We start from the raw sequence: 21,744 nt of genomic DNA on the forward strand, positions 1-21,744 counted from the left end.
AGGGACTCTGATTCCCAGGCACACACACAGGGACTCTGTTTCTCAGTGCGCACATACAGGGACCCTGATTCTCAGCACATGCACAAGTCCGCACTGAGTGCCTATGACTCTGATCCTCAGCGCAGGCACGTGGAAACTCTGATTCTCAGCACGTGTGGCTGCCACCAACCACGGCAGCCACACATCTTGGTGTCTGAGCTCTTCAGTGACACTTGGGTGGTGCAATGCTCCAGCCACACACAGCTCAGGCCCACACAACTTGGCATTTGGACCTTCTGGTGATTGCTAAAATGGGGAGACAATGAAATAATCCCCAAAGAAAAGAAAAAGAGGAATCACCAAGAAAGGAAATAAGTGAAATGGAGGCATGCAATATGTCAGAAAAAGAATTCAGAGTAATGGTCATACAGTTCATAAACTGGATGGACGAGTAAATCAACAACATATGCAAAATATAGGAAGAAATGAAAAGTGATAGAGCTACAATCAAAAACGTGATGGAAGGTTTCAACAGTAGACTAGAAGAAGCAAAGGACCAAGTTAGAAGATAAGGTAGGGAAACAAGCCCAATCTGAACAGCAACTGGAGAAAAAAATTAAAAAGCACGAAGACAGCCTAAGTGTGCTTTGGGACAACATGAAATGAAGTAACATACACATAATAGGGATGCCAGAAGGACAAGAAGAGCAGGCAAGGATGACAATACATCTGAAGAAATAATGACAGAAAACTTCCCTGATATGGGGAATAAAAAAGTCACACAAGTACAGAGAGTCCCAAGTAAGATAAGCCACAAAAGACTCACACTAAGAAACGCCATAATTACAATGGCAAATGTTAACGACAAGAGAGAATCTTAAAGGCTGCAAGAGAGAGACAGAGAGTTACCTACAAAGGATCCCCCATCAGATTATCAAATGATTTCTCAACAAAAACACATCAAGCCAGAAGGGAATGGAATGAAGTATTTACAAAGTGATGCAAAGCAAAAGACTGAATCCAAGAGTACTCTACCCAGCAAGGCTCTCAATCCAAATTGAAGGGGGAAATCAGGAGCTTCACAGACAAAAAAAAAAAAAAAAAAATTAGGGAGTTTATCACTACTAAGCCAGCAATGCAAGAAATGCTAAAGGGAATGCTGTAAAAAGAAGAAATAGAAAGGGAGGAAGGAACACAGGCATAAAGAATAGAAATGGCTACAAACAAGAACCTATCAATAATAACATTATACATAAATGGATTAAATGCTCCAATCAAAAGACATGGAGTGACTGAATGGATAAGAAAACATGACCCATATATATGCTGTCTACAAGAGACCCACTTCAGAACAAGGGACTCACACAGGTTGAAAGTGAAGGGATGGAAAAATATCTTTCAGGCAAATGGAAATGAAAAAATAGCTGGAGTAGCAATACTTATATCTGACAAAATAGATCTCAAAGTGAAGACCATAACAAGAGACAAGGAAGGCCACTTCATAATTCTAAAGGAATTGCTACAATGAGAGGATCCCAATGCAGCAGCACCCAAATACATAAAAAACTTCTGGAAGATATCAGGGGAGACATAGACAACAATACAATCATAGTAGGAAACTTTAATACCCCATTAACATCACTGGGTAAATCCTCTAGACAAAAAATCAGCAAAGAAACAGCAATCCTAAATGACTCACTAGATAAGATGGACTTAATCAACATCTTCAGAACATTCCACCCCAAACCTACAGACTATACATTCTTCTCAAGCGCATATGGGATATTTTAAAAGATAGACCACATATTGGGACACAGGAAAAGTCTCTCCAATTTCAAGAAGATTGAAATAATATCAAGCATCTTCACAGATCACAATAGCATAAAATTAGAAATCAACTACAATAAAAGCAATCACAAAAATTCAAACACTTGGAGGCTGAATAGCATACTATTAAACAATGATTGGGTTACCAAAGAGATCAAAGAAGAAATAAAAAAACATTCTGAAAACAAATGACAAGGAAAACACAACAATCCAAAATCTATGGGACACGTTGAAAGCAGTCCTGAGAGGGAAGTTCATAGCATTACAGGCCTGTCTCAAAAAAAAACACAAAAAAAACTGGTAATAAATTATCTAACCCTACAACTTAAAGCATTAGAAAGAGAACACCAACAAAAGCCCAGAGTGAGCAGAAGGAAGGAAATTATAATAAAGATCAGAGCAGAAATAAATGACATAGAGACCAAAAAAAAAAAAAAATACAGAAGATCAATGAAACCAAGAGCTGGTTATATGAAAGGATAAACAAGATTGATGAACCTCTAGCCAAGCTCACCAAGAAGCAAAGAGAGAGGAACCCAAAAAACAAAATCAGAAATAAAAGAGGCAAAATAACAACAGACCCCACAGAAATACGAAGAATTGTAAAAAAATACTATGAGCAACTCTATTCCAACAAACTGGTCAACCTAAAAGAAATGGACATATTCCTAGAAAAATACGACCTTCCAAAACTCAACGAGGAAGAATAAAAAAATCTGAATAGGACGATAACTATGGAAGAAATTGAAGCAGTAATCAAAACACTTCCAACAAACAAAAGCCCTGGACCAGATGGCATCACAGGGGAGTTTTATCAAACATTCAAAGAAGAAATAAAACCTATCCTCCTCAGACTATTCAAAAAAATTCAAGGGGAAGGAACACTTCCAATCTCTCTTGACGATTCCAGCATTACTCTAATCCCAAAACCAGATAAAGACAATACAAAGAAAAAGAATTACAGGCCAATATCCCTCATAAACATAGACACCAAAATTCTAGCAGTCGAGCCCAAACCGGTTTGGCTCAGTGGATGGAGCATCGGCCTGCCGACTGAAGGGTCTCGGGTTCGATTCCGGTCGACGGCATGTACCTTGGTTGCGGGCACATCCCAGTGGGAGGTGTGCAAGAGGCAGCTGATCGATGTTTCTCTCTCATCGATGTTTCTAGCTCTCTCTCTCCCTTCCTCTCTGTAAAAAATCAATAAAATATATTTTAAAAAAATTCTAACAGTCGAATCCAGCATTACATTAGAAAGATCATACACCATGACCAAGTGGGATCTATTCTGGGGATGCAAAGGATGGTACAATATCCACAATAAACGTGATAAACCACATAAACAAATTGAGAGATAAAAACCATATAATTATATCCACTGATGCAGAAAAAGCATCTGACAAAATCCAACACCCTTTCCTGATAAAAACTCTCAGCAAGGTGGGAATAGAAGGAACATACCTCAACATAATAAAAGCCCTATATGACAAACCTACAGCCAACATCATACTCAATGGGCAAAAGCTAAAACCATTTCCCCTAAGAACAAGAACAAGACAGGGATGCCCACTCTCACCACTCCTGTTCAACATAGTACTAGAGGTACTAGCCATGGCAATCAGACAAGAAGAAGAAATAAAAGGCATCCAAATTGGAAAAGAAGAAGTAAAACTGTCATTATTCGCAGATGACATGATATTGTACACAGAAAACCCTAAAGACTCAATCAAAAAACTACTAGACTTAATAAATGAATTTGGCAATGTAGCAGGATACAAAATTAACATCCAGAGATCTATGGCTTTTCATACTCCAATAATGAACTCACAGAAATAGAATCTAAAAAAAACAATCCCATTTATCATTACAACAAAAAAATTAAGATACCTAGGAATAAATTTAACCAACAAGGTAAAGGATCTGTACTCAGAAAATTACAGGATGCTGAAAAAAGAGATAGAGGAAGACATAAACAAATGGAAGAATATACCATGTTCATGGATTGGTAGAATTAACATCATTAAAATGTCCATACTACCAAAGCAATCTATAAATTCAATGCAACCCCCATTAAAATACCAACAGCATACTTCAAAGACCGAGAACAAACTCTCCAAAAATTCATCTGGAATAAGAAAAGACCCCGAATAGCTGCAGCAATCTTGAGAAAGAACAATGTTGGAGGGATCACAATACCAGATATCGAGCTATACTACAAAGCCACTGTTCTCAAAACTGCTTGTTACTGGCACAAGAACAGACATATAGACCAGTGGAACAGAACAGGGAACCCAGATATCGACACAAGTCATTATGCTCAATTAATATTTGACAAAGGAGGCAAGAGCATACAATGGAGTCAAGACAGTCTCTTCAATAAATGGTGTTGGGAAAATTGGACAGATACATGCAAAAAAAATGAAATTAGACCACCAACTTATACCATACCCAAAAATAAACTCCAAATAGATAAAGGACTTAAACATAAGATAGGAGGAGAGATCCAAGATGGCGGCGTAGGTAAACACCTAAACTGCTGCCTCGCACAACAATTTCAAAACTACAACTAAAAGACAAAACGTCTATCACCCAGAATCACGGGAAAGCCTGCTGAGTGGAAGTTCTACAACTAGAAGGAAAGAGCAAACAGCATTGAGGGGTGCACAAGCGCTGAAAAGCTGAGGTACGAAGACGCACGAATCGGGCTGGCAACGGGTGACTGGGAGTGCTGCTGTTTTCAACCCGAAGGGAGATAAGCTCCCGATTACTCCGAACTCGTTTCTGGGGAGACGCGGGGGACCCAAACTCCTACGGGGAGAAGCTGGACTGTCTGCCGTGGGGTCAGAAAGTGAGGGAGGCTTGCTTGCAGGGCTGCGCGCAGGAACAATTATTTATTGTGCTGAGGCGGGGGACACGGGGACACGGTTGGAGACGCAGAGCCAGCTTACTGGCAGCCATCCCTGTTTGCCACACCCTAGCCTAGTCACGCCCTGAGACCCCGCCATGCACAATCTTAGAACCCACCCAAGCTCCAAGCAGCGGCTTTTGCATATGAATGGCCTGGCCTATCGCAGCTTAACCTAGCAAACTTGCAGCCCGGGTCAGACAGCTCCAAAACCTCCAAACCCCAAGCAAAGAGGAGAAAACTGTAGTTCTTGCTGTAGCTCCTGCTGGGTGGCCTCAGACAGTAGCTGACCTGCACCCCATTGGAGATCCAGAAGCCAGTGTACCTAGTGGTCAGTGTGAGACACCAGATTTCAACTCCTCACATCCATAAGTGACACATTCAAGAGTCAGACTCAGTGAGCACCAAAGCCCCACTGAAACAAGTCCTGCACCATAAGCGTGTCTCCAGCACAGCAGTTCTTCCATTATAGACACAGCGGGTCCTCACAGCCAGTTGGCCTGGAGGTCAATTCCTCCCAGTGTACCAACAGCAATCAAGGCTTAACTACACCAAGACTTTGCACTCAGCCCACAAAGGGGTCTACCAAAGGCGTCCACCTCAGGTGATTGGGGAGGCTGAGCTACTGGCCCCTTTAGGTCACCTACCACACAAAGCCACTCCATCAACACAAGGAAGCAGCAAAATGCGGAGACAAAGAAACATGTCACAAATGAGAGAAATGGAGGAAAGCAAACTAATGGACGACATAGAGTTCAGAACCACATTTATAAGGTTACTCAAGAATCTTCTAAAAACCGCCGAGAAACTTGATGAGACCTCTGAGGAGCTTAGTGAGACCTTCAAGGACCTTAATGAGAATGCCAAAAAAATGGAAAAGGACCAGTCAGAAATTAAGCATACACTGTCTGAAATAAAGAATATACAGAATCTCAACTGTAGATCAACGTACCCCAAGAATCAAACCAAAGATCTGAAATATGAGGAAACAAAAAACACCCAACCAGAAAAACAAAAAGAAAAAATCCAAAAATATGAAGATAGTGTAAGGAGCCTCTGGGACAACTTTAAGCGTACCAACATCCGAATTTTTGGGGTGCCAGAAGAAGAGAAAGAGCAAAATATTGAAAGCCTATTAGAAGAAATAATGACAGAAAACTTTCCCTACCTGGTGAAAGAAATAGACTTACAAGTTCAGGAAGCACACAGAACCCCGTACAAGAGGAATCCAAAGAGGACCACACCAAGACACATCATAATTAAAATTCCAAGGGCAAAAGACAAAGAGAGAATCTTGAAAGCAGCAAGAGAAAAACGGTTAGTTACCTACAAGGGAGCACCCATACGACTGTCAGCTGATTTCTCGGCAGAAACTATGCAGGCCAGAAGGGAGTGGCAAGAAATATTCAAAGTGATGAACAGCAAGAACCTACAACCAAGATTACTCTACCCAGCAAAGCTATCATTCAGAGTTAAAGGTCAGATAAAGAGCTTCACAGACAAGAAAAAGCGAAAGGAGTTCATCACCACCAAACCAGGATTACATGAAATGCTGAAGGGTGTTCTTTAAGAAGAGGAAGAAGAAGAAAAAGGTAAAGATAAAAATTATGAACAACAAAATGACATCAAATACATACCTACCAACAAGTGAATCTAAAAATCAAGTGAATAAAAAATCTGAAGAACAGAATGGACTGGTGAATATAATAGAATCAGGGACATAGAAAGGGAGTGGACTGACAATTCTCAGGGGGGAGGGGGTGTGAGGGGTGCGGGAAGAGACTGGACAAAAAGCTTACACCTATGGATGAAGACAGTGGCGGGGGGTAAGGGCATGGGGTGGGGTGGGGAATCAGGTGGAGGGGAGCTAGGGGGAAAAAAAGAGAAACACCTGTAATAATCTGAACAATAAAGATTTATTTAAAAAAAAAAACAAAACATAAGATGGGAAACCATGAAAATCTTAGAAGAGTCCATAGGCAGCAAAACAGCAGACATTTGTTGTAGCAATATCTTTACCAACACAACTCCTAGGGCAATGGAAACCAAGGAGAAAATAAACAAATGGAACTACATCAAAATAAAAAGCTTCTGCACAGCAAAAGAAACCATCAACAAAACAACCAGAAAGCCCACTGCATGGGAGAACATATTTGCCAATGTTATCTCCGATAAGGGTTTAATCTCCAAAATTTATAGGGAACTCATACAACTTAACAAAAGGAAGATAAACAATCCAATCAAAAGATGGGCAAAGGACCTAAATAGACACTTTTTGAAAGAGGACATACAGAAGGCCAGGAGACATATGAAAACATGCTCAGAGTCACTAATCATCCAAGAGATGCAAATCAAAACAACCATGAGGTAGCATCTCACACCTGTCAGAATGGCTATCATCAATAAAGCAACAAACAACAAGTGCTGGTGAGGATGTGGAGAAAAGGAATCCTTTTGCACTGCTGGTGGGAATGCAGACTGGTGCAGCCACTGTGGAAAACAGTATGGTGTTTCCTAAAAAAACTAAAAATGGAACTGCCATTTGACCCAGTAATACCACTTCGAGGTATATATATCCCAAGAAAACAGAAACACCAATCAGAAAGGATATATGCATCACTAAGTTCATAGTAGCACAATTTACAATAGCTAAGATTTGGAAACAGCTTAAATGCCCATCAGCAGATTAGTGGATTAGAAAACTGTGGTACATCTACACAATGGAATACTATGCTGCTATAAAAAAGAAGGAATTCTTACCATTTGTACAGCATGGATGGAACTGGAAAGCATTATGCTAAGTGAAATATGCCAGTCAGAGAAAGATAAACATCACATGATCTTACTCATTTAGGGAATATAATGAACATCATAAACTGATGAACAGAAATAGATACAGAGACAAAGAAGCATCGAACAGACTGTAAAACTACATTGGGAAGGCAAAGGAGGGTTGAGATCAACCGAAGGACTTGTATGCATGCATATAAGCATAACCAATGGACATAGACACTGGGGGAGGGGGGGAGGGCATGTGCAAGGGGGTAGGGGAGGCTGGGGAGAGGTCAATGGGGGAAAAAGGAGACATATGTACTACTATTTGTAATACTTTAAAAAATAAAATAATTCATATTCTTTTCATTGCTATTATACTTGATTTTTGTATATTGACCTTATATTCAGCAACCTTACTATCTAACTTTAAAATTCATATTGTATGTCAACTGTAATTGAAAAATAAAAAATATATTTAAAAAGTAAAAAATAAAAATTCATATATTGTGATTAAGTGGGATTTATTCCTAGGATGCAAGGTTAGTTTTGTATCCACAAATCAATTAACATGAAACACCACGTAAACAAAATGAAAGATAAAGTCATATGATCATATCAATAGGTACAAAAAAGCATTTGACAAATTCCAAAATCCATTTATGATTAAAAACTCTTAGCAAAGTGGGGACAGAGGAACAATACCTCAACATAACAAAGGCCACATATGACAAACACACAGCTAACATCATACTCAACAGTGTAAAGCTGAAAGCTTTTTGCTTAAGATAGGAACAAGACAAGCATGTCCACTTTCAACACATTCATTCAACATAATATAGTGTTGGAAGTCTAAGCCATAGAAGTCAGACCAAAAAAAAGGGGGGGGGGGGAGGAGGGGAAAAACAAACTTCCAAATTGGAAAAGAATAAGTCAAACTGTCATTATTTGCAGATTACATGACACTACATATAGAGAACCCTATAAATTCTATTAAAAAAAACTATTAAACTGATAAATTAAGTAAAGTAGCAGGACACATTAACATTCAGAAATTGGTTGCATTTTTATATACCAGTAACAAACTATCCAGAAAGAGAAATTAAGAAAACAATCTCATTTACAACTGCATCAAAAAGAATAAAATACTCGGGAATAAATTTAACCAAGGAGATAAAAGACTTGTACTTGAAAAAGTATAAGACACCGAAGAAAGAAATTAAAGAAGATACAAATAAGTAGACGGATTGGAAGAATTAATATTGTTAAAATGTCCATACTACCAAACCAATCTACAGATTTAATGCAATCCCTATCAAAATACCAATGATACCCTAGGCGGTTTAGCTCAGTGGAAAGAGCGTCAGCCTGCAGATTGAAGGGTCCCAGGTTCGATTCAGGTCAAGGGCATGTACTTCGGTTTCAGGCTCAATCCCTGGCCCTGGTTGGGCATGTGCAAAGGCAACCAATTGATGTGTCTTTCTCTCTCACTTCGATGTTTCTCTCTCTCTATCCCTTCCACTATCTCTAAAAAAAATATCAGTGGAAAAATATGAACAGGTGAAGATTCAACAACAAAAAATACCAATAGCATTTTTCACAGAACTAAAACAAATAATCCAAAAATGTATATGAAACGACAAAGACCCCAAAAAGCAATCTTGAGAAAGTTCAACAAGATTAAAGGTATCACATTACCTGATATCAAATTATACTATAAGGTTATAATAATCAAAACAGCATGGTACTGGCATAAAAACAGACACAAAGATCAATGGAACAGAATAGAGTGCCCAGAAATAAACCCATACCTATATCTATGACAAAGGTGGCAACAATATACAATAGGGTAAAGACATTCTCTTCAATAAATTGTGTTGGGAAAAACTGATAAATATAGGCAAAAGAATGAAACTTTCCACTTTTTTAAACTCAAAATGGATTAAAGATTAAATGTAAGACCTGAAACCATGAAGCTAGAAGAAAACATAGGCAATAAACTCTTTAACATCACTCAGTAATATTTTTTGGATGTCTCATTAAACAAGAGAAACAAAAGAAAAAAATATACAAATGGGACTACATTAAACTAAAGAGTTTTTGCACAGTGAGGGAAACCATTAACAAAATGAAAAGACTGACCAGAAAAAGATACAGGTAGCCAACAGACTTATGACAAGACTAGTAGCCCTGCGCACGAATCCGTGTGCCAGTAGGTCACTGCTGCCCTCCTGTAGCTCTCCGCCCGCTGCCCCGCCTTCCTGTAACTCCCCCCGCTACCCTGCCCCCTCCTGTAGCTCTCCACCTCCCACTTGCTTGCTGCCCTGCCCCATCCTGTAGCTTTTTGCTGCCCACTTGTAGTTCGCTGCCCCACCCTCCTGCAGATCCGTGGTCCGGTCATCATGCGGTTGGTCGTTATGCCTCAGAGCGTAACGGATAATTAGCATATTCCTCTCTTATTATATAGGATGCTCAATATCATTAATCTTCAGGTAAATGTAAATTAAAACCACTATGAGATATCACCTCATACCAGTCACAAAGGCTATCATCAACAAATCAACCAACTAGTGCTGTTGAAAAGTGTACATAAAAGAGAATAGGAAATCCTTGTGCATTGTTGGTAGGATTGTAAATTGGTGCAGCCACTACTGAAAACACTATGGAGGTTCCTAAAAAAACTAAAAATAGAACTACCATATGACCCAGCAATTCCACTTTTGGGTATTTATCTGAAGAAAACAAAAGTACTAATTCAAAAAGATATACTCAGCCCTATGTTCATTGCAGCATTATTTACAACAGCCAAGATAGGGAAGCAAACTAAGCGTCCATTGATATTTGAATGGATAGAGTAGAAATGGCACATATATACAATGGAATATTACCTAGCCATAAAAAAAGAATGAAATCTTTCCACTTGCGACAACATGGATGGACCTAGATGTTAAGTGCAATAAGTAGACAGAGAAAGACAAATACCATATGATTTCACTTATATGTGAAATCTAAAATACAAAATAAACAAACAAAATAGAAACAAACCCATAGATTCAGAGAACAAATTGATGGTTGCCAGATGCAGGGGGGGTTGGGGAGATGAGTGAAAAAAGGTGAAGAAATTAAGAAGTAAAATTACAGTTATAAAAATAGTCACAGGGATATAAAGTACAGCATAGGGAATAGTCAATAATACTGTAATTACTGTATGTGGTGTCAAATGAGTACTAGCGTTGTGAGGAGGATCACTCTGTAAGTTATATAAATGTCTCATCACTAAGTTGTCACCTGCAACTAACATAATATTGTATGTTAATTGTAACTGAAAAATTTTTTATATTTTTACGAAAATTTCAGTGGCCTCCTATATAATTATTTAATTATTTTGTTGAAAACAAGACAGCAAAGAGATTTTCTAAAATATAATATATAAATCTAAATTTTAAAAAATTTCTTCTAAAGTTTCTTAAGTTACTGAGGACTCTCTTAAATTATATTTATAGATGTTAACTCCAGTTTTATGAATTCTCAAAGGTGAGAACATATTATTTCAATAATACAACATTTATACTACTCCGAAATACTTTTAGAGGTAGAACCTAAATCCCAAATCACTTGTTTGAAATGAAAATTGTCCAAATCTATCCAAAGTGTCTCTCTTTGGAAAACTGCTCACAGGAAAAGGAGATCTGTACCTTTCCATTACAGCGAGGCACTCCTTTCTCCAGGTAAATCGACTCCCTCGTCGTAATCTGAAGGTGCCAGATGTAGCAGAGACTGGGGGAGGCGTTTGTCTCCATTCTGGGTCTTCTATTGGAATGGGGGCAGGCCTCATACTTAGCGTAGCCCCTGAAATAAACAAGGTATTTTTTAGCAAATATCTTCTAATTTATTAAAACCAATGTGATACATATATCATGAAATCAACAGTAATAAACTTTTGCATCTTCATTGAAACTTGCAGGCCCAATATATTTGATATATATTTAAATATATTTTATTGATTTTTTACAGGGAAGAAGGGAGAGGGATGGAGAGTTACAAACATCAAGGAGAGAGAAACACTGATCAGCCGCCTCCTGCACACCCCCTACTGGGGATGTGCCTGCAACCAAGGTACATCCCCTTGACTGAAATCGAACCTGGGACCTTTCAGTCCGCAGGCCAATGCTGTATCCACTGAGCCAAACCAGTCAGGGCTGATATTAACATATTTTTAAGAAATAGAAATTCTTTGACCAAAATAAAAATCCAAAGAAACAAAAACTCTTCTTTAAAAAGTCATCATTATTTTATGTCTTTTTTTTTCCAGTTCGTCATTTGTCTTTTATCTTTGTGTCATTTTATTGAAACAAAACTCAAAATCTCTTTTGGAGAATAAATATGATATTTAGCTCAGTGACAATCAGACCACCTTCCTCTGAAAAGTCTCTCTTGAAATTCCTATTTGAAAGTTTTAATCTTTTTTGAACAATTCCCATCTATGTTTAGAAATTTTCTTTACCATTCAAAGGACTTTTTGTTATTGAGAAAATGGAGCCCTAAAAGTATATATGCAGGCAGGAGTTGAATTTAAAATAACCCTAATTTTTGTAAACTCTAAGTCACATACATATAGCATAAAATAAAATAGGATGATATTTCATATGCTTTAGTGTACTGACGAAATCAGATCTCCATAGGTCTACTACCTGTTAATGCTAAATCCCATTTTCTGTTACTTCTGTCACGTAATTAAAACAAATGAAAAAATATTTATAATTGAGATACTGTACTAATTCAGACTAACCTTTTCTCAAATAGCCTGAACTGGTGATGATGCATGTATTCATTCATTCATCATTTACCAAACCCTTTTTACATGGCTTGTTCTAGGCTAGAAGCAATGAATAAAACAAACCAAAAAAAAAGCAACATTGTCTTTGACTTCATAGACTTCATTCAAAGAATATAAATGTAACTTGGTATGCTATCATAGAATTCTCTCCCTGGCTCTCCCACTGTTCTTCCTTTTTTTAAAAAAAAAATATATATATATACTTTATTGATTTTTTACAGAGAGGAAGGGAGAAGGATAGAGAGCTAGAAACATCGATGAGAGAGAAACATCAACCAGCTGCCTCCTGCACACCTCCCACTGGGGATGTGCCCGCAACCAAGGTACATGCCCTTGACCGGAATCGAACCCAGGACCTTTCAGTCCGCAGGCCGACGCTCTATCCACTGAGCCAAACCGGTTTCGGCTGTTCTTCCTTTCTTAAAATTTTTTTTTCAATTACAGTTTACATTCAATATTATTTTGTATTAGTTTCATATATGCAGCATAGTAGTTAGAAAATAATATACTTTACAATACCCACCTGACACCAGACATAATTAAAATATTATTGACTATAGTTCCTATTCTCCCACTGTTCTTTCATTCTTTACACTGTGAAATTCATCTTCCCAAGCATAATTATGATCATATTACTCTGCTGATCAAAAACCTTCAAAAAGTTCCCTCTGACTATGGAATAAAATCTAAACTGTTCCTATAGAATAAAATCTAAACTCGATATAGCCCTAGAAAAATAGGTTAGAACTGGTTAGAATTATGTGGAATAACAATAATGCACATATTAATAAATATATATTTCTTTCTCCATAATATAAATCATCCTTTATTTATTGTACCTTGTAATTAATACCATAGGTAGTATTTCTATATCATCACATATTTAGATTTCTCCTTAAGAACTGTAAGATCATATGCATTCTCTTATACAGCTGCCCAGTCCTGATTTCCCTCTCCAAACCTGTTGCCCTTATGTCTTTCTCATTGGAGTAAATGGCATCACCATTCTTCAAATATCTTAGCTCTAAAAATCTAAGATTCATCTTTGACTTCTCTATTTCTCCCACATACTATATATCCAGTCCAAAGGCAAATTCTGTCAATTTTATCTTCAAAATATATCCAGAATCAAACCAATTTGTATTACTTTTACTGCTACCACTTTAGAACAAGCCAGCATCATCTCTCTTACGCATAAATTCCTGGGATAGGTTCTAAAGATGGTCCTTCACAGTAAGTCCCACCTCCTGGTAATCATGCCATTGATCTGGGCTGGTCCTGGGACATTTTGGCATCAGAAAATGAAAACAGTTCAAGGCTAGGTCATAAGAAGCTTTTCAGTTCTTAACTAGATCTCCTTGATGCTGGCTCTGGGGGAACCAGCTGCCACCTAAGTATGATTAACCTGAGACCACAATGTTGTAAAGAAGACCAAGCTAGCCAGGTAGAGTGAAAAATGCCCAGCCAACCCCGAGGTGCTCCTGCCAAATGCATCCAGGTGCCAGACATTTGAGAAGAAAAGCCATTCTAGCTGCAGGACACACCATGCAGACAACTGCAGAACCCAGCTGAACAGAAATAAAGCCCTCAGCATTATTTAGTCCCAATACAAGCCATATGGTAGTGAGCCTCCAAAGTGGTTCCCAAGGATCCCTGCCTCCTACTATTCATCCTGTTGTGTAGTCCCACCACCCGCCCCACCCGCCCCGCTGTACCAGAATTAGTCTGTGATAGTATGTGACTTCCAATATTAGATTAGACAATACACTGTGGAATCTGTCTTGGCTGCCTGTCTCTTGGATTACTGGCTCAGGGAAACGAGCTGCCATGTAAGGACATTCAGGGAGCCAATGGCGAGGCCCATGTGGAGAGGAACTGATGTCTCTGGCCAGCAAGCAGAAAGGAACTGGGGTCTGCCAAGACTCACATGCATCATCTTTAGAGTACACTGTCCAGCCTCAGTGACTGTAGCCCTGGCGGACAACTCAACTACAACCTAATGAGAATGCTGAGCCAAACCATTCTAGCTAAGCCAAACCATCCTAGCTAAGCCATGCCTGGATTCCTGACCCACAAAAATTGTGAGATAATAAATGTTTGTTGTTTCCGGCTGCTAGGTGGTGGGGTAATTCTACAGTTTATTTCCCCATGTTCCTTGATACACTGAGTATTGTAAGTATTACTAATTATTCACATTTATAAACTTAGCAGGCAAAAAATTTCCCTTTAATACAGATTTTACTATTAGTAAGAATGAGCATCTTTTCCTGTTTACCATAGCCATTATGCACCTTTTCTTGTGAGTTTATATCTTACTAGAGGCCCGGTGCATGAAATTCATGCACGGGGATTGGGGGTGTCCCTCAGTCCAGCTTGCACCCTCTCGAATCTGGGACCCCTTGAGGAATGTCCGACCGCCCATTTAGGCCCGATCCTGATGGGATCAGACCTAAACGGGCGGTCAGACATCCCTCTCATAATCCAGGACTGCTGGCTCCCAACCGCTTGCTTGCCTCTGCCTGATTGCCCCTAACTCTTCTGCCTGCCAGCCTGATCACCCCCTAATCACTCCCCTGCCAGCCAGGTCAACGCCTAACTGCTCCCCAGCCGGCCCAATTGCCCCCAACTGCCCTCCCCTGCTGGCCTGGTCACCCCTAACTGCCCTCCTCTGCTGGCCCGGTCACCCCTTACTTCCCTCCCTGATGGCCTGATTGCCCACAACTGCCCTCCCCTGCAGACCTGATCTCCCCCAGCTTCCCTCCTCTGCTGGCCCGGTCACCCCTAACTGCCCTCCCTGCTGGCCTGATTGCCCACAACTGTCCTCCACTGCAGGCCTGGTCCCCCCCCAACTGTCCTCCTCTGCTGGCCTGGTCACCCCTAACTGCCCTCCCTGCTTGCCTGATCACCCACAACTGCCCTGCCTTGCTGGCCTGGTCCCCCCAACTGCCCTCTCCTGCAGGCCTGGGTCCCCCCCAACTGCCCTCCCTTGCTGGCCTGGTCACCCCTAACTGCCCACAACTGCCCTCCCCTGCAGGTCATCTTGTTGTGGCCATCTTGTGTCCACATGGGGGCAGCCATCTTTGACCACTAGGGGCGGTCATCTTGTGTCTTGGAGTGATGGTCAATTTGCATATTACTCTTTTATTAGATAGGATAGAAGCCTGGTGCACGGGTGGGGGCCGGCTGGTTTGCCCTGAAGGGTCTCCCAGATCAGGGTGGGGGTTCCCTTGGGGCGTGGGGCGGCCTGGGCGAGGGGCCTGTGGTGGTTTGCAGGCCGGCCACACCCCCTGGTGACCCAAGTGGAGGCCCTGATATCTGGGATTTATTTATCTTCTATAATTGAAACTTTGTAGCCTTGAGTGGAGCCAAGCCTCCTGCTTGCTCCATGGCTGCAGCCATTTTTGTTGGGATTTATTTATCTTCTATAATTGAAACTTTGTAGCCTTGAGCGAAGGCCAAGGCATGCCAGGGCTGCAGAAGCTTGGCTTCCTCCATCGCCAGGGGCAACTTAAGCCTCCTGCTCTCTCCAACTCTGTGGCTGCCACCATTTTTGTTGGGATTTATTTAACTTTTATAATTGAAACTTTGTATCCTCGAGTGGAGTCCAGGGCCGGCCAGGGTATGCGGACAGCTTGGCTTCCTCCATTGCCGGGGAAACCCAAGCTTCCTGCTCTGTCCGTGGCCACAGTCATCTTGGTTGGGTTAATTTGCATACTCGCTCCTGATTGGCTGGTGGGCATAGCTTGTGGGTGTAGCGGAGGTACGGTCAATTTGCATATTACTCTTTTATTAGACAGGATGTCCTTTTTCCGTTTGTTATTCATCTTTTTGGTGTGTACAAACAACACCAATTGCTAGTCATATATAGGTTGCAACTATTTTTCTCCCAGTTTGTCATTCATCTTTTATCTTTATTAACTAGAGGCCCGATGCATGAAATCCGTGCAAGGGGCTCAGCCCTCGCACCCCGGCTGCTTTGGCCCTAGCAGCCCCAGCTTCATCTGGAAGGTAGGAAGGTCATCTGGATGGTCGTTCTGCTGTTTGGTCTAATTAGCATATTAGCTCTTTATTATATAGGATAGTATGCTTTGTGGCCCTAATTTTTATGTATTCATATCTGTCTATATGTTCACTTATGGTCAATTCATTTTGCATCATTCAGAATATTTTTATAGTTTTTTCATTTTTGTAAATACCCTTAACTTTTTCCTGTAATGGACAAGTATGCCATCATACAATGATTTAGAGATTCATGACTTAAAACATATGGCAAACTATGTGTTGCCATTGTTTAAATAAAGTTTTATTTGAACACAGCCATACCCATTCATGTATACATTGTCCTTTTTTTCTTTTTTTTTTTTTGCACTACAATGGCAGAGTTGAATAGCTGTGACAAAGACCACATAGCCTACAAAGCTTAACATATTTACTATCTGGCCTTTTACAGGAAGAGTTTGCTGCTGACCCCTGGTTTAAAAATTCCTGGCCTACACACTGTGAAACTCTACACTGAAATCGTTTTTTTTGTTTGTTTGTTTGTTTTTAATATATTTTATTGATTTTTTACAGAGAGGAAGGAAGAGTGATAGATAGTCAGAAACATCGATGAGAGAGAAACATCGATCAGCTGCCTCTTGCACACCTCCTACTGGGGATGTGCCCGCAACCAAGTTACATGCCCTTGACCGGAATCGAACCTGGGACCTTTCAGTCTGCAGGCCGATGCTCTATCCACTGAGCCAAACCGGTTTTGGCCTGAAATCGTTTTTTAGACAGTTTAAAAAAAGGATTCCATGCTGCCAAGATATCTTGGCAATTAGGTCTGGGTCTAATTCAAAGTTAACGAAGTTTAGGTGTAAGAAGGAACTATGGTGCTGGAGGGTTTAAAAATCTTTATTTTGGTACTTTTCTGAATGCAAACAAATTACAGTCTGACAAGGGCGCTGGAATTTATCTAAGTAGACTATGTAAATTTTGTTCTACAGCCATGATAAAAGGTCCAAAATAGAGCCAAGCTGTTATCATGGTTGATCAAGGCAGAGGTACAAACAGACTGGGTAAGGCAGTAGGTCCTCTCATCCAAGTCCTGGCTCTGATAAAAGAATAGAGAGATTCGGAGCTTCAGTGGGTGGAGGATGGGGAATAGGTCAAGTAATTCCAGGTAGTGGGCCACATCTCTATTTATGGCATGCTTTCTTAGGTAAGTAGAGTGATAAATGGGTACCAATAAAACAAAGAACACAAATACTCTTAACTTAATCATGAGATTGAAGGAAATAAGGCAACTAGTAATAATGGTTCTTCCCTGGTATTGGGATTTATTGGTAATATAACTTACGTTTCTTTATAATATTCAGTGTTGTCCAGATTTTTTATAAAAAGTTTAGATAAAATAAAATTGGTCAGGAAGTAAAAGAAAGGGAGAGAGAAGGAAGGAGGGGAAAAAAAGAAAAGTGAGTAGTGGCCTGATTACTTTAAAAGAAATCAAGGTGCCCTAACCGGTTTGGCTCAGTGGATAGAACATCAGCCTGGGGACTGAAGGGTCTCAGGTTCGATTCTGGTCAAGGGCACATGCCCCAGTTGCAGGCTTGATTCCCATAGGGGGCATGCAGGAGGCAGCCAATCAATGATTCTCTTTCATCATTGATGTTTCTATCTCTCTCCCTCTTACTTCCTCTCTGAAATCAATAAAAGTACAGAAGGTAGAAATTCTGAATAATTTCAAACTTGTAAACATACTTCATTTGAAACAATATTATCACTTTACTTTTGATTGAAGGCTTTTTTTCTTGGTTCCTTTTCTTTTTCAATGCAACAGCATTTAAAATAGCACAAGAAGCATTCTGGAAACACTCGAATAAACAGAATTTTGTTCCAGAAAACTTGGTTCATCTTGCTTTGTTCAAAATGGATAGAGAACAATGAATAACTAAAAAATGGGTTCAAAATTATTGACTTTGACAGAAAAATACAAAGATACTAGACTGCAGGAACAATGCATATATATATAAGACTTAAAACCCCTTTGAAATAAAATATAGTTCTGTTTTTTTCTAAACAACCCACTTTTTGCCCCCTTTAGAGGAAGTGCGTTACCTATTTTCTTTACAGAAATATTTTTTTTCACCTTATATTTGGGCTCCCATTAAGACAAAATTTTGCACATTATATAGCAATTTTAAACCTAAGAGGGAAAAAACACACCTCTTCCTAATTTGTGGATGGATTTGAAACTTTTGATAAATGTTTTCTTTGTACATATAATTTTCTTATCAAGGTTTATTTCTGGGTGAGCCTTTACCAATCAGCTAATAAAAGAATGACTACCAGCATGTCCTCACTACTCAGTTCATAAAAGCTAGCTTCTACATAAGTAATTTATCATCTTCTCCACGTCACACAGTCACACACGACTCCCCTGAGGCTCTGACACTCTGCAACAGTGAAGGGAGGAGGAATTACTTCTGTTTGCCAAATTTACTTCTTGTGCTTGCTGCATAAGCCTCTGGCAAACTTTATTTAATTGTTTAGTTTAGAAATATGCAGAATCTGTGCCATAAGCCAAGAGGAACTCAGCATACCCTGTCTGTTCTAGTAATGTTTAAATTAGACAAGGGAAAACACTATAGAGCCTAATTGAATTAAATAAAAGGGCTTTTGATGTCAACCATGCTGAACTTAGTACTTACTCTTTTTCAAAATAGGCATTTTCTTATAAATGTTTTCATAAGAAACAAAATGTTTTTGATCAGTTTCCATCAGACTATCTTATTAATATGCCTTGGCAGGCTTTGGGTTATGCTGGGAAATTCTGATGATGGTTCTGTTTATCGGAGAACTACACTATATCTATATGTACTGGATTGTCAGTAATAATAACCTAAATATCCATCCTATTATTTTTCTTGCTTAATCCACTTAGAGAGAAAAAAACAAACAAACAAAAAAAATAACACACACACCAAAAGTAAAACAAAAAAACAAAACTCACTACCAACAACAAAAAGCCTTAGCCAAATGGATCCAGAGTGAAGAGGCTGAAAAAGAGAAGAACTTCAATCAAGGCATACAGAGAAATATTCTGAGCCCAAGAATAGAATATACAAACATTTTTTGTTTGTTTTTGAATGTTTAAATTTACCTAAATGAGACAAAGTACCTTTTCATTCTGAATATTTTTTCTCAGAATATATATGCAAAGGAATGGTACCATTTACATTTTTTTTTTTGATGAGCTTTCTATCCTGCCTAGAGAAAAATTTACGAAATAAAAGAAGGACCTACTAATAAAAATCACTGACATCTTTTTATTTTATTTTTATCTTTTTACCTAACAGCTTCACAAAAGCAGGTCTATACCATGTGAACCTAGGTTCTCGTTTTTTTTATATTTTAAATGCAGATTAACAAAGCAAATTAATTTATTTTGTCTCCATCCCTCTTTGCCTTCCTCCCTCTTTCCTTTTCATTATACCTTATATGTAAAATTTGAATATATAGTATAAGTACATGCTACAAAATTCAGAAAGAGACAAAAAGTTATTTAGTTAACAGTCACTCAGATCCCCACCACTGAGCTATCTTTATCAACTCCTAATATGACCTTCCATAGATGTTCTGTGTTTGTTTAAATACATACATGTGTGCATGCGTATATAAATGACAAAATGCTATATTCATTGTTTTATATCTTACTAGAGGCCCGGTGCACGAAATTCGTGCACGGGGGGAAGGGGGGATGTCCCTCAGCCCAGCCTGCAACCTCTCCAATCTGGGACCCCCTGAGGGATGTCCGACTGCCCGTTTAGGATCGGGCCTAAACGGGCAGTCGGACATCCCTCTCACAATCCAGGACTGCTGACTCCCAACTGCTCACCTGCCTGCCTTCCTGATTGCCCCTAAACACTTCTGCCTGCCAGCCTGATCACCCCCTAACAACTCCCCTGCCAGCCTGATTGATGCCTAACTGCTCCCCTGCCAGCCTGTTTGCCCCTAACTGCCCTCCCCTGCAGGCCTGGTCACCCCTAACTGCCCTCGCCTGCAGGCCTGGTACCCCCCAACTGCTCTCCCCTGCAGGCCTGGGTCCCCCCCAAACTGCCCTTCCCTGCAGGCCTGGTCACCCCCAACTTCCCTCCCTTGCAGGCCTGGCCCCTCCCAACTGCCCTCCCCTGCTGGCCATCTTGTGTCCACATGGGGGCAGCCATCTTGTGTGTTGGAGTGACAGTCAATTTGCATATTACTCTTTTATTAGATAGGATTTTATTCACTTATGAATTTAATATTATCACATATAAATCCAATTCCTATAAAGCCATCTTTTAAAAAATAGATATAGCTTCCACAGTATTCCAATGTACAGATATACCAAATTTATTTAACCAGTTCTCAACTAGGGACATTTAGGCGGATTCTAATCATCTATGCAATGACCTGCAGAGAAGATTCTGACATATTATAAGCAACAACTTACTAGACAGTGGATATGACATTCTTAGGTGCTAATACAATCTTAATTCATCTTATCAACATAATAGTAGTTTCAAAGTGTCCATGAAGAAATAATAATTCTTTAGCTAAAATAAAAAAAGTCCGAGGCAGTGGCATAGGTAAACATGGTACTTACCTCATCCCACAGTCACATCAAAAATACAACTAAACTACAGAACAACCATCATTGAGAACTGCCTGAAATCTAGCTGAACGGAAGGAAGTCCTACAAGTAAGGATATAAAGAAGAAGCTACATCAAGATTGGTAGGAGGGATGGAGCCACAGACTGGCTGGTTCCACACGGTGGATAAACATCGGGGAGGGATATCTCAGCTGTGGAGGTCCCCTCTGAGGAGCGAGGGGTCCCAGCCCGACCTGAGGCTCCCCAGCTCAGGTTTCCAGTGCTGGGAAGAGAAGTCCCCATAACTTCTGGCTGTAAAAACCAATGGGTATTGTGGCTGAGTGACAGGGAGGCTGCTGGAGTCCCAGGCAGTTCCTCTTACAGGGCCCATGGACAGACTTACCCAGACTCACTCCTTCTGAGTTCTAGCTCTGGGACAGCAGCTCAATAACCGCGAGGGACATACTGTGAGGAACTGAAGTGTCTTGTATCAGAGAAAGAGCTGGAGGGGCAACTTTCTCCCAGACAGAAGTGCTGGCAGAGCCTCTGTTCCTTTTCTGAGCCCTCCCCCGACACAGCCAGTAGGCAGGCACCATATCTGAGTCTCCATCACTGTTTGCCCCACCCAGGTGATTCCAAGACTCTACTCTACCAACTTTCCTGCCCACCCAAGCTGTTTCCAGTGATTTTTCCAAATAGTTGGCCTGTCTTGGCTCATGCCTCAGATTTTTCTTAAATATCTCACATAAGCAGCATCTGGTCTTGGTATGCTCTGTACTTCTCGCTAAGTGGCCCCAGGCCAGGCACTAGC

The 21,744-nt window shown here is 40.1% G+C and overlaps 1 protein-coding gene across 13 annotated transcripts in view; it reads right to left on the reverse strand.

Annotated features, from left to right (window-relative positions):
• The window catches only part of HMBOX1 (homeobox containing 1), a 199,686-nt gene that overhangs the window by 46,492 nt on the left and 131,450 nt on the right, over nucleotides 1–21,744 (reverse strand). For all 13 annotated transcript variants that reach the window (XM_080674637.1, XM_080674639.1, XM_080674638.1 and 10 more), the window contains one exon: nucleotides 11,179–11,332. In XM_080674637.1, coding sequence (XP_080530763.1) covers nucleotides 11,179–11,332 — 154 coding nt within the window. The remainder of the gene's footprint in view (nucleotides 1–11,178; nucleotides 11,333–21,744) is intronic.

This window comes from Plecotus auritus (genome assembly GCF_963455305.1).
Source record: "Plecotus auritus genome assembly, chromosome: 6".
In the NCBI taxonomy this organism is placed as follows: domain Eukaryota; kingdom Metazoa; phylum Chordata; class Mammalia; order Chiroptera; family Vespertilionidae; genus Plecotus; species Plecotus auritus.